Below are 26,085 nucleotides of genomic sequence, written 5' to 3'. Positions count from 1 at the left end.
ATGATTAATCCTGATGCGGTTCTTCGTCGAACTGCACTTCTAAAATAGTTTGATGGAAAGATTGTAAAACCATGTTAAGAAATTCGAGACATGACTAAATGAACCAATTTTACACCATAGGGTTGAAAAAACAGAAAAATAAATGAGTTAAAAATAATTTCAAGATTGCGTCTTTTGGAAGTCCCACTTGCATCGAAAAAATAACGCTGTAAAAATAATTAATAGCGCTCTGCGTTCTTGGAAATATTTGATTCCCACCGAAATGATTAATTAAGGAAACCGAGTTGATTCTAGCCTCCGCAAACGTGCCAAAAAATGAAAGTTTGCTGGAACATCGGCAATCTAATGATCAGAAGCGAGGTGTACGAGGGATACGAGAAATCTTGATGTTCCAGAAAATTGAGGAAGGAAGCGAGTGGAATGAATCTGATTTCTGGGTCCGGGAAGACCCAGCGCGTTCGCCTGGCATCGGTAATCCACGCGTATGCGAGCTATTGCGAAATCGCAAAACGGCCTAGCCACGCGCGGAGTATCACGCAAGGATACGCTGCGATGCACGTGAACACGATAAGGGCTGCCAGTTGAATGTTAAAATAGAAACGACGATTTTCACCGGTTTGCAAAATACCCGGCCGGTTCATTTTGTTTGAAACCATTCGATTTTATTCGCCTAACTTCCTGCGTTAACTGAAACAAAAATCGTATCGATTCGTAGTTTACAGTTTATATTTGTCCCGTATATGTGGGTCCCGAAAATGTTATGCTTCCTCGAATAGGATGATTCCTCGAGGCATTTGAAATAACTTTCTCCTTTGCATAAATATTCTCCGAGGCACCGTTCAGGAGTTATTCACGAAAAACGCGGACCAATCAGCTCGCGCGGCTACGGGCGAGTGCAGCGCTGTCATTGGCCGAGCCGGAATCGGTTCGCTATAACCGCGCTCTGATTGGTCCGTTCGTTTCGTTAATAATTCCTGAACGAAGCCGCGGAGAACATTTTCGCAAAGGAAAAAGTTACTTCAAATCACCTCAGCAATCATCCTCTTCAAGGTAGTTTACTTTTGGGACACCCTGAAGACTTGAAAAGAATTGTTTACAGGCACTAAAACACTATTAACCCTTAAGTGCATAGGTAAACTAAATATTAGGAACATGAATGCATACACAAGGTCCATTGAGGACCCCACTTACCTAATTCCTTGCTAACTTTGATTACAGCAACAATTTATTTCTGTAAACACATTAAACATAACCTAAATATTGACAGAAGCAAATAGCTGAACTCTCAGTTCACAAATGGCGCGGCTAAAAATGTTAACACAAAATCCAACACTGAGGTCCTTTGCGGAACCCACTCATGCATTTAAGGGCTAACCAGTTAACTGTGTTTAACGAGTATACTCGTCATGAAGAAATGGCAATATTTTGTGTCATGACGAGTATACTCGTCAAAACAGCTATAATTCAAACAGCGGTTAATTTTTGCGACGCAACTCAGGTACACATTTTTCAAAGAGGTCGCAACAGCTAACTGGTTAATTTGCTTAGTTAATTAAAACAGTGAAACTTGCATGTGCAATAGAGAAAATTGAAACATTCAGAAACAGTTGACAAAAAGAGAGAGAAAAAATTGGTCCAAAAAGATAGTATCGTTATGAAATTTCGTTTCGCAGAACAGCTTAAATCTCGTCTATCTTTTGCAGTATTAAGATTATCAGACTTCCGAGTATTCCCCAGCGACCTGAGCACAGTCGCGTCAAAAACAATGCCACAAAAAAAAAATGCTCCTCGTCATTTAAACGCCTCTTATTAAGTTCTCCGTTATTAAGTCGTGTTTAATCGCAGAGCCAGCGATCAACCGGGATTGCCATGCGGAAAAACAAGGCAACCGCGATGTCGCGGAGAGCGCAGTGTTTACGAATGCTAAATCAGATGGTAAAACGGGTATTAAAACTGTATCGCGATTAGCCGTTTTAGCATATTCGGCCACGGTGGGCGTAAACGCGACCCGAACGAATGATCCTTGCCGTCGAGAACACGGCCCCTCGCGACTATAACCGGCAAGAATCATACCACTCGCACACCTAACCGAGACCTGGCCGCAATCTACATCTCCGGCGACTAACTCTCGTATATTTTCCTGTAGGTACACTCCTGGACAAAATGATAGCGTCTAATCCCCCTGTTGTTTTCTTAGCCGAGGATTTTCTCGCATTTTCAACTAAACCTCGAATAATGGCCTACGCATTGTACGTAGAACTGGACTACGGATTTGTGTGCAAAATAAAAATTGTTTGCGTCAATTGTGCGGCACATGAAACGAATAAGAGGTTCATTCTTGCTTTAATAATTTTACAGGACTGAAAATATAATAATATTTTGGCGGTTAGTCTAGTTGGGACTTCCGGTTGCGGGGACGTATGCCAAGAGAATTTAAAGAATAATTCAGAAAAGGAAAACCTGTCGATTGTTGAACACTTTGACTGCCAAACTAGGAACCTCAAAAATTCCGTAAAATCAAAGTAGGTTATTTAATGAAGTAAAAATTGAAACAAATTAAATATATGATATTTAGTAGACCTCCAACTTTCTTGCGTTTTACAGATCCTAATCGGTACAATGAATATTGTTAAGGAGGTTAGGATCGTGGATACCGTCGAGGCTGAAATTAACTGTACGCAGGGCGCTTTTTACACACACTTACAATAGTTTTATTGTAGAAAATGATATCTTGAAAATACAGTTATGTGTTGTGAGATCCTGTGACTCCAGATCGACGAAGAGGGTCAATCGATATTGGCAGAACCTGAATGGCGAATGCAGCGCCAGTAGTATCGGGAACTGCAATTACGTTGCCAAATGTTTTATACCGATCTAACAAATATATTAACCAAAAAATTCATTTTAAAGCCTGGACAAATAATTCCGTCACCTACATATGGGTGACATGGCAGCCAACGTGTTAATGGAATAATTTTTTCAGTTTTGAACGTGACCTTTCCCTGCAGCCCAATGTCGACTTGGGCTGAACCAGTGCGTTATTTGAAAAATTGCGACCATGCGCGTTTCGTTCGGATGTTCTGCGCGGTCCTCGCGAAATGAAGGATGGCACACGCGTGCTATCATTTTGTCCAGGAGTGTATCACCCCGTGACAGTGTGTACCCGTCGAGAGAGGAGTATACGAAACAGTTACAATCTTGGTCGCGGCGCGACGCCGACATAACTCTCTGTCGCGGCCCGGTGTCGTATTTAATCGAGACTAGCGTAATTTATGCGTTTTCTTGCGCGTCCCCTCGTCGTCATCCGCATGAAATTGCCCGTGGGGAACGAGTTTCGCGTTTTTTACGGGTTGACCGAAATACGATAATTGATACCTGGACCGATTAGAACGACCGGACGACCGGACCCCAGAACCACTATCTATAAATATCGCGTGAAAACAAGAGATTTGACGATACCGGGGCCGCCGCTTTCCGACACACAAAGATAACAGGTGGCACGAAAATAATTATTACCGGCGGGACGCGACGCCAACTGGATACCAATTACGCACGAGAGATTCTGCGTTTATCGATGCGTGTTTCCAGACGCACGCAACACACTACGACTCGAAGACCATGATGGGCACATGCTGATGGAAATCGCCATTGTTGCACCACGGTTTTGTCGAACCGTTACGATTCTACGCCATTATACTCTCATTGGGATATTTCCCACCGCGATATCTTAACCCTTAAGGGGGCCGGCATGGTTTGAAATCCATATACGTATGCAAGGGTCAAAATCTATACAAACTGCCGCTTCAATATTTCAATGAGCAGTTTAGAAGTGCTCACTTGTGTTTCCTAAAAGTCCAATCTACGTCTGTATGGAGCCCAAATTGCGAATTTCTACCTCATCCTGGAGTAATTTGTAATATTCGGCAGAAAACTCGCTTTCTGAAGCAAGTATGACGTCACAAGATGGCTGCCGCTGAGAGATTCTCTTAATTTCGTGAGATTTAGTGTTCGTATCGAAAAAAAGGCTCTGTACAGACGTAGCAAAGACATGTACAAACACGGTGGTATGCATTTTTAATTGATTAGTTACTTATTTAAGACGTAAAATGTATAGAAAAGAAGGCATAGCGTAACATAGCGTGACAGTCAAGGCCAAATGCCTGCCGGCCCCCTTAAGAAGCCAAGGGTGGTCACGTGACTTTTGCAGAGGCAGCAGGTCGGTAACAATAAAATTACCGACAATAAAATTGAAATATCTTTTGACATGGTAACCATTGAAATCCTTACGAATCAATGTTATTTCATGTATCTTTGCATCTACATCTGAGATTTCAAGGTGACCTCTGTTTTCTTATACGGAACAGTATGCTTTTGTTTACATAAGTGTCTAGCCCATCCCGAGACGAATTCGCTGATCTATAACACTTTTGTCTTCCAAGGTCATTCAAGGACATTTAGTGCCGTTGAAAATTTAGCAGGCGAAAGCGCGTCCGCTTAGATTTGCGACAACTATAACATATCTCCGCCGGAACATAGTGAGTTTTATTCGAAATATTTTTTACACAGAACTGTAATTTCAAAAATGTAAAACTTCAAATGGGACAGCCTGTATAATTTAAGACTAAATAACCGAAATGTCCTATACAGGTTAAAGAAACATGATATTTGCAATTATCGTACAATACAGCAGCGTAAAATAGTGTACAGAAATTTTTTTGGGTCATAAAAGACCCCGGTGTAGCAGTCAAGGTTTAATTCTTTAATCGATGGTTTCGAAGCGGAATGCGGAAAATTTGTATTTTGCGTAAATATCCGCAGTCTAATAATAAAGATTCCAGGAAAGCAAGTTATTTTTCAGACTGTTTATTAAAAACAGTTTCATAAGAGACAGACACAGGCAAGCTTTACACTGCGAATTAACAACGCGAATGTTTATTACTAGACTGCGAATTATTATGCAAAATAAAAGCCGTTTGAATCGATTACAAGAACCAGGGACTAAATAAAAAGTTGTTTTTCGTTTAACTTTTTTACTGTTTGAAATTCCACCTACCTAATGTTGTTTAACCAGTTACCTGTTATTGACGAGTATACTCGTCACGAAGAAATGGCAATATTTTGTGTTATGACGAGTATACTCGTCGAAACGGTTCATTTTTACGACTCAATTTAGGCACACATTTTTCAAAGAGGTCGAAAGTCAATTGGTTAACACTAGAACTACCAGACCATTCAAAATGACTGGTTCCTAATTTTTTCTTTTACAATTACCGAAATTGTAAAAATGTTTTCATCGGAAATTTTTACACATAGTATTACAATTAACTAAGTAATTTTACACATATTACAATAAAAGTTGTACGAAGTCTGAACGGGCACAGACTTGTCACTGTTACAAAGCAATATACGTCAGTCGCATTTATTGCTCAGTAGTTCTAGCGTTAACACTAGGTTTACGGAGCATTAAAAGTGAGTATTTTACATTACTTTATAAAAATAAGAAGAATGTGTCTATCCAAGTTTTCAGCCATTTTTTAAATAATATATACCTAAAGAAATAAATTTGTTTTGTAATTCCACGCAGATGGATCTTCACAATCTCAATAATCGTAAATGAAAAATATTACAAAACCTACTGTTAAGATACGCGGAATCTGTTAAAATTCGCCGAAGCCGGAGTTACGCTCCGAAATGCGAACACGCGTGTATAGTGATTTTCGTCATGTTTTCGGACAGGAAACGACGGTCAGGGTCTTTGAAAGCGCGATAGAGGAGGGCGAGCGAAGGAATACGTGGAAGGAAAGACGAGCAGAGACATTCTTGGCCAGACGCGTAACCTCGCGTAATCGAGTTGACCCCGTAGGACGATTAGCCAAATTGGAAGGTCTCTTGGATGACACTGAGTCATGACTTCTCCTTAAAGTTCATGATCGTCGGGTTTCGCGGCTTCTGCCCGCGTACGCACGACCGCTTAATAAATATCGCATGCGCGACGGTTTCAGATTCATGAGCGTTTACAGGACAGGGACGCACGAAGGGAAAAAAGTACCCTAAGCACCCTAAGCCGGGAACCGCCTGTGAGATAACGATATCTTCGTGGCACGTGGAATTTTTTCAACCTGGACGATTTCCCGATAAAATCTGTCGAAAGGACACTTGCCGATCGGGGCCATTATGATCTGCGAATCTCCGTGCAAAAATTTTCCAAATCTGTCCTAGACTGCGGATTATTATCTGCAAAATTTTGTGGGTCGATTGCAAAGTGCTGGAACCGAATAAAAATTTGTTTCGCACGTTAATAGTTTTAATGTGTTGATAAACTGACTGTGGATTTCATGCATTTACGCAGAAAACGAGTACAGTCTTTTCTCGATATATGTCGCAAATACCTGGTCGATAAAAGTCGCGGAACTATCGAAGCGCGAGAGTCCTCGGACGCCGTGGTTACGACGTTAAGAATAGTATCTCCTGGACGATATATGTCGCTGGCAAGAGCCGTCTCGATGACATATATCGAGAAAACACTGTAGATTAAATGCAAAGCAGTAAAAACAGCAGTTTTCAACTCTATAATGTTATTAGGGAATGAAAATAAATGTGACTCCCGTATCTTGCGATCAGTCGAGGCGATTATTTTGCATAAAAATCCGCAGTCTAACGATAAACCACGAAAATGGTGACCAAAGAGGTATTTCCGGGTCGCATCAAATTGTAAACGCTGGTGGACTTAATTACGGCTTCATTAATGTTCTCGCGGTACAGTGCTTCCTACGTTTCTTATGAATAAAAAATTAGCGGTCTATTATTACATCGACGTCCGACGCAACATTAAAGGCAAATTGCAGTTTAATGGGAAAAAAAGATGTTTTTCTGTCTATTAGCTGCTCGAAGGATAATATGGAGTTCGGATCTGAGACAAACGCCTAATCATCCTCGGCGAACTTACCATTTAATTCGCACTCTATCAGCGGAATTAAACAGTTAGGCGTTTGTTGTATCAGGGACAAGAGTGGTTCGGGTAAACATGCTCGCCATTGCGAATGTCATCGATCATAACACGTTAAATCGACATTATAAATAGGCATTACAATATCGAACGATAAGAAAACACGTTAGGTGGATCGGACGATGGCCGGACTCTCGCGAGATGGTCTTAATTAACGCTAAGCTTGTTAGCGCACTAAACACTGGTAATACATTAAGTGTGCAAATTAGTAATTTGGCGTCCTCGCAATTAGTCAATTGTACCTTCATTTTCAATCCAAATCTTTCACCCTTCGATTTAAATACTTATTATTTATAAAACGGAGTGCACAAAATGTGAATTATGAATTAATTTGTATAATATATTTTCTTATAATTATGAAAAAATTTTATTACAATATATGTGAAAGAGTAGATTTCAAAGATGTTATTTTCAACTTATTAAAAGGATTAAAAAGGATTAAAAAGCTGAATAAATGGATGCTTGTTGTTTCACAAAGTAGTATGGAATAATCGCTCTTGTTTCTCCGTAGATCTGATATTAAATAATCGCCGTCAATCGAGGTCAGTTTTTCAATGTCGATAATAAATAAATTCGAAGGAACGTAAATTGAAAACACTCGACTCTAATCCCGAGCACTCGAAACCACTGTGGAGATTATCTTCAGTAATAAAATTTATCAGACACTGTTACTTGATGATAATATCGCCTGAGGAGACAGGAAACGATTGTCTTTTATTTTTATATTAACAAGATACACTATCTTTTGTGAATGAAATTTTTCTTTTTCATTAGATTCTTGATATATCCGATAGACTGCGAATCTTGCAAATTCCCATTTTGCCACTTGATTTAATAAGAATCAGGAGAAAATTTGCCAACTAGAAGACCCCTCACTACAAAAATAAAATAGAAATGCTATTAGTTACACGTACCATAAATGCATAAATATCCACAGTCCATTAATCATAGATTTGTGTTTTTCATTGATCATTTTGCTTGGATATTTGATCATGTTTTTCATTGTCCTTGTGGTTTGTGCATTCGGTAAAAATGTTTCAGCCTATAACAGAGCTGCAAAACACTCGAAATTGATAAACAAAGACGTTTCACGAATTTCTTTGCAGCGAATTCCTTTTTGCAACAGCAGTTTCGCTCGTTTTCTAGTTGATAAATGAACCGATCGCCTGACAGTTCAAATTGATGGATTGCGAATTGCATAATACGCAGGTGGTGTTAATCCTCGATTTCTTTGAAAAATACCAAAAAAAATTTACGTATATTCGGCGTCGCCGCGTTGCGTAACCAGAAACGAGCTAACAAGATTGCTTCGGAAAATTATATTTTTCAAATTACAAACGACACGTTTCCAATTACGTGATCGTTCGCAACCGATAGAAAACCTCCTAATGATGGCTGACATTTCGAAAATGACGCTGTACAATTTGTCCTCTGTAATGAACCGAAAAAATCCTAGAAAACAAATTACTTTCTTGCTCTTCAAGTTCGAACGGGTCATCAAAATAATTAATACCTTCCGAACAATATTCGAAGCCTAAATATCAGAGGTTCGCACGCGCAAAATCGAATTACATATTTTCGTTCGCAAACACGTATCTTCCAGAAGCAAACGATATTCAATCTCCTTGACACAATCAATTACATGAACTAATTTTACATGACAATTTGATCATGACACTGTTGCACAAATCGTGACTCATGAAAGTTGCAATTATTGTTAATCCTCGTACACACCGTTTTTTTTTTACACCGGCATCGCGTATTTACAGCATGCTACCTGACAAAAAAAATTATATTATGGATTCGCTGGATGATTGAGTTGTTTATTGATCGAGTTCAAGGAGTTTGACGTGATAATTGGTCGACGTACGTGCCATGAATAATGCATGACGAAGATCGATGTAATAACAGTTTTAAAAAATAGTCTATATTTTATCTGTCGCATCTCGGGTCCAACGCTTCCTTCGCGATAGTACATCATAGTAGATCATGGTAGATCATTATTTTCCGAATAACCGTTTTAAAAAGCCTTTCTCATCTAACAGCTTATTTTGGCGTTTAACGTCATGTTACGAATTACTGGGAAATGTATTATATTCTACTATAATACATAATATAGAATCTATAGTAATTAATATTAAGTGGTCGTATTATATACAGTGTAGGATATTTTATAGATATTTTACTATAATTTTTATATTGCAATTAAAATTATTTTACCATGCCGCATGGCTTAAGTCAAACGAATTGTCTTCAGTATTATATACAGTGTAGGATATTTTATAGATATTTTACTATAATTTTTATATTAAGTGCTCGGTCGTCACTGATTATTGTAATATCCAGCGTTATCAATTTTCAATTGAATGAATAAACGAATTCTACTACAGCGTATAGTATACAATTTCTAATGACGATAATTTCACGAATAAAATATATTTTTAAAAAGTCAGCGCTTCGTTGAAAGATACATTATTCAAACATTGAACATGGGAGTTCAACGGAAGATTTTTGCATATTGTTAGGCCACATTAGCGTCTTTCACTATTGATACAGCGTCGTTCTGTCACGGTCATACAAGAACCGTCGAATCCGACGCGTATGCCGACTCTGGGAGCAAAATCATAAAACAAGAAGTTTCAATACGGCTTTGTGGACTGACGCCCAAACGCAAGGCCGTTTTATTTACAATGATCGGCTACATATGCATCCGTGTGTTTAACCTTCCGGCTTTGAAATACGCAGGGGAGACGACAAATCTCGACGAGCAGAAAAACGACGAGAACACGAAGAATGACGGACGATAATGTGACTAATAAGAGCGTGTCCCGACCTTGGAGAAAGACATGTAACGGAAACGGGTTCGTAAAATACGGAACACAAGCGCAGTGATATCGTCACTGATAGAGAAAGTACTTCTGTGAAAAAGATTATGTCACGTTAAAAATTATCTTTATAAGGACATCGAACACTCGCGACAATTTGTCAAATGTCCGAAGCAGGAACCAGTCGCTTTCTTTCGGAAGAAATATTATGCCAAGTAAATTAATAACGCGAGCATACGCTACTTTATGTCTGGTATAATTTCAATATTTTTGTTTGCTCCAGTTTCCAACCATTTTCTAGGTCTCGCAAAAAGAGCGCGCTTTAATTATCACACCGATCACCAGATTCGAATAAAGTAAGTGCGGAAGGATATTTAACCAGAAATCTCGCAGAGATTCATTATACCGGCTAGGCTACGCGCTCTAATGAACCCGGCTCTACGAAAATAGATGATTGTGTGCGATAAAACGATGCTCGAGAACGTAGACAAGATAGGGGTGATACTCCGAGGCGTGGGTCGTTATCGCCAAGTCCTACTTTGCGGAATCTATCTTCCGAGTTCCACCTAACGACAAAACGAGAAACGATCCCGATCCCTCGATCCGATCTATCCGTGGCCGAATAAAACGTTCCGATTAAACGAGTCGTATCGCGATCTCCCAGCGCAGCGGCCACGTGAATTTCTCGGTCTGCCTACAACATCCGGCGATTTTACGATCGAGTCGAATCGACCTCTCGATTGAATATTAATTCTGTCTAATGAGACAGAGCCTAATGACACGTATCCCCGGACAATTTTCAACAAGATTCGTGGAAGAAGTAGCGCGTGCAACGTGCGATATTTTCGTGGGCGACATTTTGCAGACTTTCCAAATGCGATTTCAAATGCGGTCTTATCGCAACATGTTGCAGGCGAATGCTGCAATTTTTCATCTTTTTTCATGCTTTCCTGTTTTGATTTAGAGGCGAGCTTCGACATAAAACGTTCATCCATAGACGGGTCTGCAAAATAGAGATTTTCAACCTGAATTGCAACAAACTGGAGTGAAATAGTGTTTTCTATAAAAGAAATAGTATTTTTATGTAAAGTAATAATATTTTTAACACGTTCGCGGACGTGAATGCTATAGCATTGATTTTCATAGTGATTCAAAATGACATGAATGCTATAGCATTCAAATTTTAAAGCCAATTTTTATTCATTTAATTTTATACAACCTGTAGTTTTTGTAATTAATATACATTTCAAAGTAATGACCAACTGTCATTACTAATGACAGTTAACTTATTATTATTGTTTATGTCTAATCAGATTTCGGATAGTACAACTAGAAAGATAAAAAATTGCCTGTCTATTTTTGCAGTCCACTAAAATTTTTACTGTCCGTGAACGTGTTAAATTTTTCTAAGAGTTTTACTGTTTTATGTTATACCAACTTATCTTCTTGCAATAATGTATTTCAAAAAGAAGAACCTCGCGTGTACCCGGTGGACTCGTGGAACTGCCCCCACAAACATGGCCGCACGAAACACTTTTCGTTTTGCTGTATCAGAGATAGGAAACGCTGACAGGATTATCAGCGATCTTTCGTTGTGAAATGTCCTTCCGCGCGAGATCCCCGGTGAAAGTAGTGCAGGCCCGAGTGAAAGTCAAATTTATCACGACGAGCCACCGTGGCTGCATTAAAGATGATTAATTAATCCGCGGGACGGGTTAACGGATCGATTGGTTTAGGAACGCGAGCGTTCCGATTGCGGCGTTCGAAAATGGAAAAATGTTTTTTGTTTTTCAAGAAATGGGCATGTTTCAAGAACATTCCGAAGGAAGCAAATCCGAAAAAAATTTTTTTATCCCCCCACCACGACCCACAGGAGGCCGGCAAAGTTCGAGGAAAAAATTCAGAACGTGAAATTTAATATTCAAGTGCTATTTAAAAGAAAACTATTAGAAATAGCCGAGCTGGGTTTAGACGATACGAAAGCTTACATCTTCTAGGATTTAAAACGACGTTAAAACAAGTAATTGTTATTACATTTTGAAAATTATAGTTTTTTCAAGTGAGCACAAGTTTTTCGCCGGAATTTGAACTATAAACGTGCACATCTCAGCCGGAACCTAATAGAACCTTGCACCGACTATACTCTGATAAACTATGATTAGCTGACCAAACAATGCAAAAAAATTCATTTGCGACAACTTGCATCAAATCTACCAGAAATTACAGATTTACTTCCGGAATATTAACGCGGAAGAACAGGTATATTAATTCCACTTATTCTATAATTTGTTTAAGACCTGTGTAATTAATAAACACCGTGTAAATTCAAATTGATTTTTGTTGCAGTTTGAAGCTACAAATGTTACCTTTTTACCTATTAAATTTCATTCGATTATCTCGAATGGTTCAGAAGTTATTATTTTAGAGCGTCAAAATGGCATGTTCGCCCACTGTGCGCCGTGGACGTGAATTAGGGGTCTGCCATTTTTGTTCTGTCATAAACACGAACGTACAATCGTAAAAATCTTCACCAATTGGTTGGTCATGTGCAAATTTCAATAATCATGCCAAAATGGCATTTTCGCCCACTGTGCGGCATTGCCGGGTCTCTTACGGGCTCGGAAAATCGTTCTCTTTATTGATACTACCGGCGCGGCGGTGCATAATCGGCTACGCGAGGAAGATAATTCGCGCGCGAGTATGTTCTCGAAGTTAGAGTCGGGTCACGTGCCGTATTTAGGTACGTATTAACGCATTAGAAACGATCCCGAACTCGTGAAACTCCATTAGGGCCGTCACCGACGCAGTCGCTTCCAACAATCTCTCCTTGGCACCAGATGAATATCATTAACCCGCGATGCTCGAATAAATAAACAACCGACGCCTACCCCTTTCAGATATACCGCGAATTTTTTCCACCGGATTCAGCAAAAAGTCCCGTCGTCCCTTGCACGCCCGCGAATAGGAGAGACGATTCCACTGTCGTTTTCTTGTCCGGTTGTTATTATTTTTTTTTTTTTTTTAACGAAGAAGACGTTTATGCTGCCGCAAAGTCTTTATTAAAGCCGATGGAAAAGTTTGTACAGCGCGGTTGGAAAAAATAATGGGAACACCTCCGATGGTGAAATTTGTATCGCCATTTTCGATTTGCTAAAAATTGTCAAGAGAAGGAGTAGATTTTTATTTAACTGCTGTTCTTTACAATTGACTGTGAAAAATCCACAGTCTGCTAATAGTCACTATTGTGCTATATATCAGGGACCAATAGACTGTAAATCCGTGAAGAAAATTGTCATTGTTCATGTTTTTAAGTTTCTTCGAATCTTCTAATAGATTGGATAAATTATTTCATTTGGTGGACAGTGTATAACAAAGCAATAACCTTGTTATAAACACAAGACACAACTTCTGAACAGTCTTTTCATTATTACTAATTATCTTGTTGTGCCCAATTAAAGCAAATGGAGTTTTCATTCTGCCCCCATTTTCCTAACTTGGTGTGTGTCTTCTGTAATGAACACAATGGTAAAAGATCAATATGATGGAAATATAAATGGTTAATTTGGTAAATTTCATCGTTGGAAGTGGAAAATTGTGGTAAAATGAGACAAGGTTCAAATAAAAGTATTCGTAAACAATTAATGTGCAACAGGTACAGCTTTATGAGAATCAGTGAAAAATGTATCAAATTGACACAAGAGATTCGATTGAGGGTTAAGAAAATTCAAATAAGAACACTCTATAAAAAAAATACGTTCTATATAAAACATGTATAATCCTTCATATTAGAAACGACGGTATAAAAATAGATTTCAGGAATGACACGGAGCAAAACGCGATGAATGACACGGAAGTTGCCATGTGTGGTAATCTTACACAATCCTGTAACTTTTTACGCATACCAATTTTGACTTTCACTTTCATCGCGAACTTTCGGCTTTTACTTTACAGCATTTACATATAAACACCAAGATGTTTTTTCTTCCTAATAATCGATATTTTATCCAATGACAAACTGTATACATATTTTTAAATATGAAATTTGGTCCAGAAACTTAAATTTTTTGTATTTTGTCCAACAAAATAAAAATTCTAATCTTCCATCCAATGTTCAATTATCCTTAAACATAACGTCCTCGTCATGCAATAGAACAAGACGTCACTGTCAAAAAGTTCTACTTAACTAAAATGATACACCATTAATTATTACGAGACTGCGGATTTTATTGACAGAAAAGAGTCGGTGCAATTGAACACAGCAAAGACATTGGAAGAATTTAATGCTACTGTTATATGATTCTCAATCTATTAAACATATTAAGGAAGAAATCAAATTTCTATTTCAGCATAGTTTGTTGCAATTCGGATAGAAATTTTTTATTTTACTTAACACTAGATTTACGGGACCCGTCGAAATGACGGATTCTAATATTTTTAATTCACGAATATTGAGATTGCAAACATGGATCCATAAGGAATTATTTAAGAAATCGATTTCTCTAGGTATATATTATTTAAAAAATGGCTACAGATTTTGATAGATATATTCATGTTATTTTCATAAGGAAATGTAAAATAGCCATTTTTAGTGCTCCGTAAACCTAGTGTTAAAGACCCGCAGTCTAATTATTATGTACTGTTACATACTTCGTTCGATTCGCACACTATCGGCCGTGTGCCGTGAGCCGACGTTCAATTACATTTCAATACACAAGATAAAGGACAAAATGGCCATTTCAGAAAAGAAACAAATCTAAAGGACATACTGCCAGGAACATACTGATCATCATAATCAGAAAGCACTGTAAACAAGCTATTGTCTGTACTGCAACTGTACATAAATCGCATATACAGTCAATATACAGCACGAAAGTAACCCTAAGTATTGACAAGTTGTCAAATATTTCTTCTTCCGGATACAGACGAAACATTTCAAAGCAAAACATTGTTTCGCCCAATTCAAGCTTCCTCCAGCCGATAGTAATCGATCTAAAAATCTAACACCATGGAGCATTGCAAGGAAAAATCTTGTACGGTTCAGATGCATAAAATCGAGCCCCGATGAATCACGAATGTTCGAATTCTTTCTGGAATCGCAGTAACCGCAGCAGGAGCAGTGCCCAGGCGAAAGACAGGAGTCGCAGGGAACGCAGAAGAGAGCCACATACCTGAACGAGTCGCTTCGCGTCGCTGCGATCGCGATTGTCAGGCCCCACGGCTATGTTGGTCCCCGCATTCCACCTGTCAGAAGGTGGGTCCGCTCTCTCACGGGCCATAAAGGAAGCAGCGACGAGGCCCCTAACGGCAGGAAACGGCTCGCGTCCGAAAACTTTTCCCGGTTTCAATTATCCTAACGACCGTCTCCAATATGGCAGGTTACACGGGGAGCGAGAGAGAGAGAGAGAGAGAGAGAGATCCCGTTTCCCAGCACTTTACGTACCTCTCTAATGTCCATTTTCCATCAGCTAGGGCCGCGTGCACGGTGCTCGCCGTGCAGACATCGGATCCACCAAAATCTCTCGGTTCAACAAAATCCTCTAGATCCTAGGAGACCACCTCGGTTTTCCCGCGAGTTCACAAACTGGATCCTCTCAACACCGGAGACCACGCATGGCTATGGAATGTAAATGGTCCCCGCTGAAAAATCCGCGGAATACCCAAGTTCGCTTTCCCCGAGGTTTCCACAATGGTCCGCGCACTGTCGCACCTCCCGATACGGTCCCGATTGTCGGTGACAGGTGGAAAATTTCAGAAACGGGGGAAGGGGGCCGGGCCCGGGGGACTACAATGGGGAATTTCTCGCGATGCGAATGCTCAAACGAATTGTCGCCCCAGCAACGTTCGCCACGACAACATAACTGGACACCGGTAGGTAGGGGAACTGATCCGTGGAGGAACGAGTAGAAGGGCGGTCCCGAAGGTGAGGGGAAGGACGCAGGACCTGACCAGGAGAGGGAAGAATAACCGTGAGGATCGAGGAGGGGGAACGAACACTCTGTCCTGGTCAGGAAGGAAGATCGGTGGTAGGCGTTAGGGGTCTGCACAGTTCCGCGCCTATGTTACACCGACCCTCTATACGCTCGCGAATCTAATTGAAATGTCTTTCGTTTCTTTCAGATCTATTCAGCTTTTCCCGATCGACCCGTGACGCTGGTTCTCTATTGCTATGACGACGTCGAGCTAACAACGCGACTACCTGCGATTGATTTAGGACTTTTTAGTTATGTTTATATAGGCGCAGGTAGCGAATTGTCTTTCTTGAACCTTCCATAGTCCTGTCGAACTTTGATGTTGCATACAGTTAGTCGAGAAAGGCTGAGGTTGCATACTGTTAGTCGAAACATTTGCGTCCTTTAACGTCAAAATGACAGATTCTAATATTTTTTAATTTGGGGGGGGGTAGTTTAAGGTTAGTTATATAAGGACTTTTGTAAATATACTCTCTCTCTCTCTCTATATATATACAGGGTCATCCGTTTTTAAACGGCCAAACGTCAACCAGCTATAGAGGACCCCAAATGGAACAACTTTCACCCCTAACACTTTTTTTTGATTCGAAGTTATTTCATTCAGTCTCCACGGCGTGCCCCATTTAAAAAAAAACCAAGATCCAAAGGTCATACAAAAAAGTTGACTTAATAAAAAAGATGCCCCTATTTATTTTAAACCAAACAAAGGAAAAATCATCAAGATACATAATTGCAGTCCTAATATATTTAATCTTAAGTGAAAACAAAAAATGACGGGTTTTTGCAATTATCTAAAAATCAAGACCGAATCAAAAAAAGTGTTAGGGGTGAAAGTTGTTTCATTTGGGGTCCTCTATAGCTGGTTGACGTTTGGCCGTTTAAAAACGGATGACCCTGTATATATAGAATTATGTTTAGGTTAAGTTTACGTCTAAGTTAGTGTTAAGTTAGGTTAAAGTGAAAATAGAAAAGCGGGGATGGAAGGAGGAGGTGATGTGAGGATTTGTAACCCCTAGGGGAATCAAATAAAGTTTATACATATATTATATTTTTAAATTGCGAATATTGAGATTGTAAAAATGCATCCATGAACAATTATTTAACAAATTGATTTCTTTAGAAATCGATTCGTGATAGATTCATGTTATTTTTACAAAGTAATGTAAAATAGTCATTTTTAGCGCTCCGTAAACCTAGTGTTAAAATGGAGTAAACCTCTTCGAAGTGAACGAACCGACTAGAGTTGGAGTTTCTTCAAGAAGTTAGAAGAATTAGTTATACAATTTTTCAGATGTCTGCGTAGACTGTCCTTTCTTAACCCTGTGTAATTATGGAGTTACATATTTCCACTTGGCAGTTTTGAGACTTGTTTCGTTGCACCGCTAGAATTTAGCGTAACATTCTATTCGCCCATTATGTCTTCGTAACTGTTTCTTCAACCTCAGTCACATTACATACGGACTGTCCGCACTGAATTATAACTCGGCTGTTATTGAAGATAGGAAATCATTGTAAAATGACCGTTCCAGATTTTTTATTTTACAATTACTGAAATTGTAAAAGTGCTTTCGTGGGAAATGATTAAATAAATAAATTCAATCTCGTCATTCTTGTAAGACAACATGTATTAGTTGCTTTCAAGGCTCGGTAGGTTTAGTGTTAAATTGTCAGTTCAAGCGATTCGTTGGTAACTCGGGAAAAGAAGGTGTATACTTGCGTTTATATATGTGCATATTTGCGTCCATTTTATTTACTCGAATGTACCTTTTTGGGAACCATGAGATTGAATTTTTGGCGTAATCGCGTGCTTCAAGTCGCGTTATTTCTCCGAGTAATTAAGTTGTTCGCACTTCGGAAGTTTACGGCGCGAGGAAGTAAACAATTGTTGCCGCCGATGGTCTCGCCTTTTAGCGCGCTCGGCCGGATATTTATAAATGGAAAATGAATCGTTGCGTAACCAAGGATATTCACACGTCGGGTATCCTTTGTCTTGACCTTTACCGTAGAATCAACGATGAAGTAAGACAAACATACACACGCGCACGGCCGCACACCGAAACAACGAGTTTACCGTGTCAAAGGCTCTATGATTTACTTGGCAGCAGGCGTGACTGTAATCCAACTGCGAATTTTCTGCATTCAATTAAAATTGAAAAGTAAAACATCACCAAAATGAAATGATGAAACGAAAGCGAATAGGTTCACTTTATAGGATGAACCATTTACAGTAATTTCTCTATATATGTCGCCAAGGCCTGGATGATAAATGTCGCGGAATCATCCCCACTACCGGGTACGTCTCCTGGACGACACGCGACGCTGGCAAGACCCGTGTTCTTGACATATATCGAGAATTCACTGTACTTCGTATTTATACTTCTAATTGAATTCGATTAACTAGCTCTCCGAAGTTCATTTGTTACAAAATGTAAATTTATTGATACGTCCACGGTGTAAATACGAGTAGACGCGAATCGAATTGTCGAATAGGCGGATACAAATGGTTTTTGTGTATCGAACTTTTATGAACGTAAACGCGTCAATGAGACCCTGCCTGTGCAGACTAACAATTCGCTGCGTTATTGATAGTGAAATTTTTGTTAGTGCATTTAAATAATCGACAAACGAGATGGAAATATTGACAGAAAAAGAATGTTCGAACGTAAAAGTGTAAGACAAGGGAGAACAAGTGAAACAGAAAACATTTGGTTTCGTCAGATACGGAATTATTATGCAAATCTAGGCTAGGCATCATAATCGTGCACATTATGAATTTATTTAAACATCCATTGTCATCAATCTGTCTTTACAACGTGATTTATAGCCTGGAACGTCTTAGAAAAAATGAGATGCGAGGCGAAAGAATGCATTATCGCGTTGACGTGAATAATATTACAGTAATAAAACGGTACGTGCATCGTTACTGTAAAAGTGTGCGTGCTTTTTCACGATGCAGCAGCTTTATCTTTAATCTTGACCTTGCAATAAGGAATTTTGCAGCAGACGATTTATATTACAGTTAATCACGATAAGTTTGCTCTTGATCGTGTTCCTTTCATCTCTACAGGTTTTATCATACGTTAACGTATCGGATTAGATGATTTATCTGGAAGGGAAACCTTCGGAACAGAACACTTCCGGGAATTAAATTTTAATTGACTAAAAGTTACACCGCGAAAGAATGTAAAATAGTTTTCCTCTCGCCTACATAAAACTTTCTAAAATATTTTGTGACTTCCGTCGTATTATTTATATCTTTTTAAATAGGAAATGAGCCAATCACTTCTTTTATCACTATAAATTATATGAATTAAATGCAAGACAGTAAAGACATTTAAAGAATTCAAATTATTACATCTAAAATTATTAGAAAAAGAAATGAATGTAGCTTCTGCATCTTGAAATAAATGCAGACAATTTTTTATTTTACATAAAAATACGCTCCGCTAGTTATAATTGGAAGGAAGTAAACAACAGTTGCAAACAGAGACAAAGTAATATTTATTTGAAGAGGGTATTATTTCATATCAAATGATTGCTTTCTATCGGTGTCATCAAATAAAAGTCTAATGCAACGAGCAACGCGAGGATGATTTGTTCGCAATACTGTTCTGCTGTTCGTGTTTACAATGCGTGACGAACATTTCCTTTTTTTTTCACATCCACTGCAACATTGTATTGCCGTGTCATCCATAATTAAGAGATACCAAGACTAAGTGTATATAATAATGTGATTAACAGCATTCTCCATTGTATTTCAAAACATTGTATGTCTTTAATTGAAAGTACCAAGGAATGTTTAAAATCTTAACTTAGTACTAGATTCCATATGTTTAAATCTTTAAATATTAAATACCGATTGTAAATTTTTAATTATTGAACTTACAAGTGTCTAATGAAGAGATGGTTCTTTTCCCATAAAATAAAAAATTATTAAATTATGCAGAGCAGAAAGTGAACAATTGTTTTCTGTATATTTCCCGTTTTTTTATATTAATTGAAAAAATTATGAATTTTTTAGTATTGCATTAATATATGTACATACTTCTGTTTATTTTTCTGTATTCCTTTTTCTAATATCAATTATATTAATAGATTGTTCATTTCAAAAAGTGTATGTGCATTTATTTATAGATTTTAAATTATATGCATCCAATTTTTTGTTAAAATCGATACCCTCAAATATAATGGGACAATTGAAATCATACTTGATGAGAAATGTAGAGACTACACTAACTGTTTCCGATTTCCGCTTCCGCCTTTCTTCCGTTAGCTGTCAATACCCATAAAATTAATTATTCACCTGTGCGAGTCCTACATATCATAAGAGTAACGAGTCATTCACGTTTTATGCAAACAACAAATTCATTATGCGCCCGAATGCATTCATAGTGCGGGAAAAACTATTTGTACCGTCGCACCGCAAAATTACATACTAATTCCTTTTGCAATTGAGGCCAATCGCGTTGCGTAAAAAAAGATTCACAGAGTTTGTTGCAAACTCTAACTGTACATACTCCTAAGCGCATAGTTTGCACAAAACTGCATAGATATCTAAACAGTGCATATAGATTCACACTAAAATTATGCTTAACAAACATTACATTGTAACAACAACAAATTATTGTTATTTTTTATTTTATTTTTATTTTATCCCAAATAAAATAAGAGGCTCTTTTAAATATATATACTAAATTTATGTTATCTTAAATCATTCAAATCCCAATGAATTATATTCTTTATTTGTATAACAAATACTTATTTATGCCCATTACAAATAAATATTTTATATGTTTATTACGAAAATGTTAGCAAAGTATATAAATTTTGCCACATATAAAACATATTTTAGTCAATTACAATATATAAATTAAAAAAGTTTGATTGTTTATATGATTTACTCATATACACATTAAATGTATATATTATGTATACGGACCTCCTTGCATACCTACATAACCTCTAAGAATCATATCAGAAAAACGTGTGGAGATACACGTGGATACACGTTAAAAAACAATGGCAACAATAATGGAATTGATTAATTTTTATGATCACACTTCGAAAGAATATGAACACCTCCTACAAGATTTATTATGTTCTACCGGAGATATACCACTTAATATAGAAGAGGTAAGAAGAAATCTGAGCTAACCTCACAATCCGAAAAATTAATTTAGCTTATATAAACCATATCATTTTTATTCCAGGTGGACGAAGCACAAAGTGTAATTATATCGACTATCAATAATTATTTAAATAAAGCTACCACCAGGTATAATGGTTTACGAATTTTAGACAAGAGTTTGTCACAATATTCAAAAAATACAATTTCAAAATACTGTATACTATGGATGTCAAAAGCTACACAAGTGTTAGAAAGCATTCACAGTGTTCCACAGGAGTTGAATATTTCTTGCAAAGTGCTTGGACAATTAATCATACAAACGAAGGAGATCCCAGAAATACAGAAACAAGTGTCTATGCAAAATGTAAAACAGCTTATAAATGCAGCTAGCAATTTACATTTAGAGAGGCGGTGTGGTTCAGTATATTATTTAATTGCTATACTATTGCATTATTATCCTGAAGTCTGTGAGCGCTTCCAGGTAATCAAATTCCTTTCTTATACCAGATCAAAAAGTATAACCAATATTAAATTTCTTATAATTGCAGGTCGCTATAAGGAATCTAATACTACCACAAATTGATTCCACCCAAGATAATTTAGTTAATTCCAGTGCAAGATGTTACGCACTTTTAGCTAAAGCTACAGAACGTTCGTTTAAACCACCAGCTTCGAAACCTACCTACACTGGTTGGATGTACCACCAAGCACTTGTTTGTAATAGTTTGCATACTATAATGGATGTATTATTTTCCAGTTTAATAGAACTAGAAAATGTAAGCATTTGGGATAAACTGGAATTACCGAATATATCCGAAGAGAATATTATTCAATTTTATTTTAAACAAAAGCAAAGATTTTTGAATCTCTGTTCTTATTTGTCTTGTATGCTACGGTAAGTGGTCAATATAAGTGTACATATGTCAATAAGATGTTGACCTTAAAATAATCTATATATTTTACAGTGGGTTCGATAAAAAAAATTCAGTATTACCTAATGACATTTTAAAAGTTTTATGTAGAGGATTAGCAATACAACCATCAAATTTAAAAAAAGAAGACTCTATCAAAGGACAAATGTTATACCTTATTTTGCCGCACTTGCATATGGCATTGTTTAATGTGCTGGATGCATTAATAAATGGGTAAAAACATATTCATACGAAAACAGTGCTTAATAATACATCAAGCAAAAATTCATGTATTTAAAATGTTTAGATTCAAGGAGCAGTTAATACCATTTGGATCAACGATATTACAACTGTTCCTTCAATCGTTGCAGTGGACAGAAACAGTTTCAGAAAATAAAATAACTCTCAGTGGTGAGAAACCATACAAAAATGTTAGAATATCTGTTTATAAATGTCTTACGTCTTGGCTAGTGAACACGAATTCACTATCAGGTGTAGAAACAATTGCAGACGAGTATCTTCCCTCTATATTAAAAGATATTGTACCAGAAAAGAACTGCGTTTTGTTAACTGTAAGTTCGGGTTATATTCAGTTCTACTTTAGTTCAATGAATCGAAAAATTGAGTAGTAGAATAGTGTTTAACTTAAAATTTTTGTTATAGATTCAGAAAACCAATAACTTATCAAAGCGAGGGCTAAAACGTCTTCGAGATAGTCAATATGAAAAGGGAGCTTATCTAACTAATGGATTAACTTCTAGCAGAGAACATTATTTAGATATAGATATATGTAAAAGTTCTCTTAATGCATTACAACATATATTCCTCAATGGTGGTACTTGTTTAAAACAAACATTCTTTAAGGTAAGTTTTCTGCTTTTACATTTTTCGCTACAGTTCAATCTTCAATAAAATGGTAATATTTACAGACGATACAAAATATCATAATACCTCTTCTGTATGACTGTTACCTGAGTTCTGCAGAGCAAAAGTTTTATAAAGAAAATCCTGATTGCCGTTTGCAATTACTTGGGCTTCTGAGAGCTTTACAAATGAGTCCACATTGTTTAGTGCCTTTGCCGACACAGTACTCGTTAGAAATATTTGAAATGGCTCTACGCGATAATGATTTATGCATTATTCAAGAGGCGAAAATAGCGTTAGCTGAACTAGAAAAAATCGTGCATCCACATGCACCACCTATACAATTGACTCAAGTAGAGTAAGTTGTAAATGTATGTATTATTGGAAATGGGATATAATTGATAAACATAATAATTTTTCAGGATAATAGAAAAGGAATTTGTTCCTGGAGATGAAATTACAGAAAATAATGAGAGGGAAGAAGATGCAGTTATTTTTGATACAGAAAATGTAACGGTTGAAGACACAGAGGCCTTATCCAATAAAAAAAATGAAACAACAGTTTCTCGCACTGAGAAGAGTACATTAGATGAAGATATGACCCCGTCAAATGAAAAAAGGATATCAGTAGTTTCCCACCCTGAAGAGAGTATCTTAGATGAAAATATAACACCATCGTCAGATAAAAAAAGTGAAGTAATCATTTCTCATCCTGAAAAGAGTATTCAAGATGACGAAATGACGCCATCTATAAATATAGAAAATAAAACAATTTCTCATCCTGAGGAAAGCATGGCAAATAAAGACGAGATACCATCATCAAATGAAAGAAGTGAAGCAACAGTTTCTCATGCTGAAGAAACAGAAGATAAAGATATGACGGCATCATCAAATGGAAAAAACAAAGCAACAATTGCTCATCCTGAAGAGAGCATTCCAGATGACTACGTGGCGCCTTCTTTAAATAAAAAGTTAAAAGTAACAGATGCTCATCTTGAATCTGAAGTTGCTCAAGAACATTCAACGATAGCGAATAACAAAGAAGAAGAAGAAATGTTACAATTCTTTCAGGATATACCAAAAAATGATGATTAATTATATTGTATAAATTTTTATTGCTGTTATGCAAATAAATTCCTTTACTCTATAAATTGTTTATGAAACCTGAATAATTTTAGAAAATATTATCTCTAGTATTTTGTATTATCACCTTATGTTCACAAACCTATTTAACAATATTTAATTAGTTGAATATATTTTTAAGTCAACTAAATTTGTATTGATCTATTCAAGAAATTGTTAATTATCGAATCAAAATGTTGAACCATTACAATTATAAAATCGCATATGATAAGTTCATTGTCCGCCATGACTACGTTTTTGATTAAAATTAAAGAATCTTCCCTTAGATCAAATGCACATTAAAAATAGTCGAAAATACTACAGAAAGAATTCTCATAACATTTTCTACATAAAGAACATCAATGAAACAAAAACTTGTATGAATATTCGTTTGTGAGAATCTTTTTGAATCCGCATACTTTGGCGGGCTCGCAATGCAACCAACTTAAAGAGCGTAACATGCAGCGACTTCCGGCTGCGTCTTTCTCTGTTTGATATCTGTTCATTTGGTATGTGACGTGCTACTTTCTACCGTGTTAAAATCCTCTTAAATTCACAAAACTAAAATGCATCCGACGAAAAGTTGCCATGATTGAAGATGCCTAGTCGATTCCTTAGATGTTTTAATAAATATTTTCTTTAATTAAGGAAAATTTGTTATATTTTAGTTGTCTCGTTTTGAGGTTATATTGTGCCAACTAACGATCCATAGTGTCACGCTTCGTGTTACTGTAGGTGGTTCGGTGAACGAGTATTTGATCGTGTTTAATTATTTTTGTGCAGGTTTTAAACCATGGGACGAGTAATTCGCGCTCAGCGTAAGGGTGCTGGGTCTGTTTTCAGGTCCCACACGAAAAGGAGAAAGGGAGCACCCAAACTTCGTTCCCTCGATTACTCCGAAAGGCATGGGTACATCAAGGGCGTTGTGAAGGTTTGTGCAATTTTCAGATTGAAGACTGTTTTGAACTCTTCACGTTAACTTAAAATACATGTATGATGAATTCTACTTTACCTACCCTGACTACGGCTGAAGTAACTATTAGAGGCTCTTTCTGAAAATGTTCTTAGGTCATATATTAAAGTATCTTACCATCAATAACTCGTTTTATACAATTGTTTTATATTTCTTGTAGGATATTCTTCACGATCCTGGTCGTGGAGCACCCTTAGCTTTCGTGCACTTCCGTGACCCCTACAAGTTCAAAACACGTAAAGAATTATTTATTGCTCCCGAGGGAATGTACACTGGACAGTTCCTCTATTGTGGAAAGAAAGGTAATCAAATATTTCAATAAATGTTAGCCCTGTATTTGAAACGATGATAGAAATAAGCAACTTGAATTGTATATTTCAGCAAATCTTCAAATTGGAAATGTGATGCCCGTTGGTCAAATGCCCGAGGGTACCATCGTTTGTAATTTGGAGGAAAAGACTGGCGACAGAGGCCGATTGGCTAGAGCATCTGGAAACTATGCCACAGTTATCGCTCACAATCCAGATACAAAGAAAACCAGAGTAAAGCTACCATCTGGCGCTAAGAAAGTTATTCCATCCAACAACAGAGCTATGGTTGGCATTGTTGCTGGTGGTGGACGTATTGACAAACCCATCCTTAAAGCCGGTCGTGCTTATCACAAGTACAAGGCAAAGAGGAACTGCTGGCCAAAGGTAGGGAATTTTATAATGCATATAAATCTTCATATTTTACTGGAAATATTTCACAATGATGCTTTTAGACATTTGAAACCTGAATAATTCGTGTGGACACTTTTTACTGAGTTATCCGCATGTTTACAGCAAGATAATCTTATTGGTGTATGGTATTTGAAATATTTTTATTATTTTACAGGTTCGTGGTGTTGCTATGAACCCTGTTGAACATCCTCACGGTGGTGGTAACCATCAACATATTGGTAAAGCATCTACAGTTAAACGTGGAACTAGCGCTGGTCGTAAGATTGGTCTTATTGCTGCGCGTCGTACCGGAAGAATCAGAGGAGGAAAAACCGACACCAAGAAAGACGATTAGATTAAACGTTGATTAAATTTTGAAACTTGTACAATAAAAACACCAAAAACTCATTGCTCTGTGTATACAATTACTAAGGGGTGTGCGAGAACCCGAAAACGTTTGGTGCCCGTTGATCGGGACGGTTCGAGAAGAGTCGAGTTCTCGAATATGTCGGAATTCTCGCGAACATGTCCCGATCCCAAATAAAATTTTCGGGTTCTCGCACACCTCTAAAAATTACTTTGATCC

The 26,085-nt window shown here is 37.4% G+C and overlaps 2 protein-coding genes across 3 annotated transcripts; both read left to right on the top strand.

Annotated features, from left to right (window-relative positions):
* The first annotated feature begins 633 nt into the window (after positions 1–633).
* Positions 634–25,907, top strand: Rpl8 (ribosomal protein L8). 2 transcript variants are annotated; one of them, XM_076806410.1, is made up of 5 exons: positions 634–644; positions 24,609–24,756; positions 24,959–25,100; positions 25,180–25,493; positions 25,675–25,907. In XM_076806410.1, exons 2-5 carry the CDS (start codon positions 24,619–24,621, stop codon positions 25,852–25,854), a joined length of 774 nt encoding a protein of 257 aa, XP_076662525.1. In that variant the 5' UTR covers positions 634–644; positions 24,609–24,618; the 3' UTR covers positions 25,855–25,907. The 2 variants fall into 2 exon arrangements, with proteins under 2 accessions (XP_076662525.1, XP_076662523.1); XM_076806408.1 differs by lacking the exon at positions 634–644 and adding an exon at positions 24,273–24,334.
* On the top strand, positions 20,751–23,854 carry LOC143365783 (proline-, glutamic acid- and leucine-rich protein 1). Its single transcript, XM_076806286.1, has 8 exons — positions 20,751–20,933; positions 21,011–21,409; positions 21,477–21,823; positions 21,894–22,073; positions 22,147–22,411; positions 22,503–22,703; positions 22,769–23,061; positions 23,126–23,854. The coding sequence occupies exons 1-8, from the start codon at positions 20,820–20,822 to the stop codon at positions 23,796–23,798; spliced, it is 2,472 nt and encodes an 823-aa protein (XP_076662401.1). The 5' UTR covers positions 20,751–20,819; the 3' UTR covers positions 23,799–23,854.
* Positions 25,908–26,085: the final 178 nt, after the last annotated feature.

The sequence above is a fragment of the Halictus rubicundus genome, chromosome 2 (assembly GCF_050948215.1).
Source record: "Halictus rubicundus isolate RS-2024b chromosome 2, iyHalRubi1_principal, whole genome shotgun sequence".
NCBI lineage: Eukaryota > Metazoa > Arthropoda > Insecta > Hymenoptera > Halictidae > Halictus > Halictus rubicundus.
The sequence above is the reverse complement of the archived record's forward strand: the minus strand, read 5'-3'. Positions and strand labels throughout refer to the sequence as shown.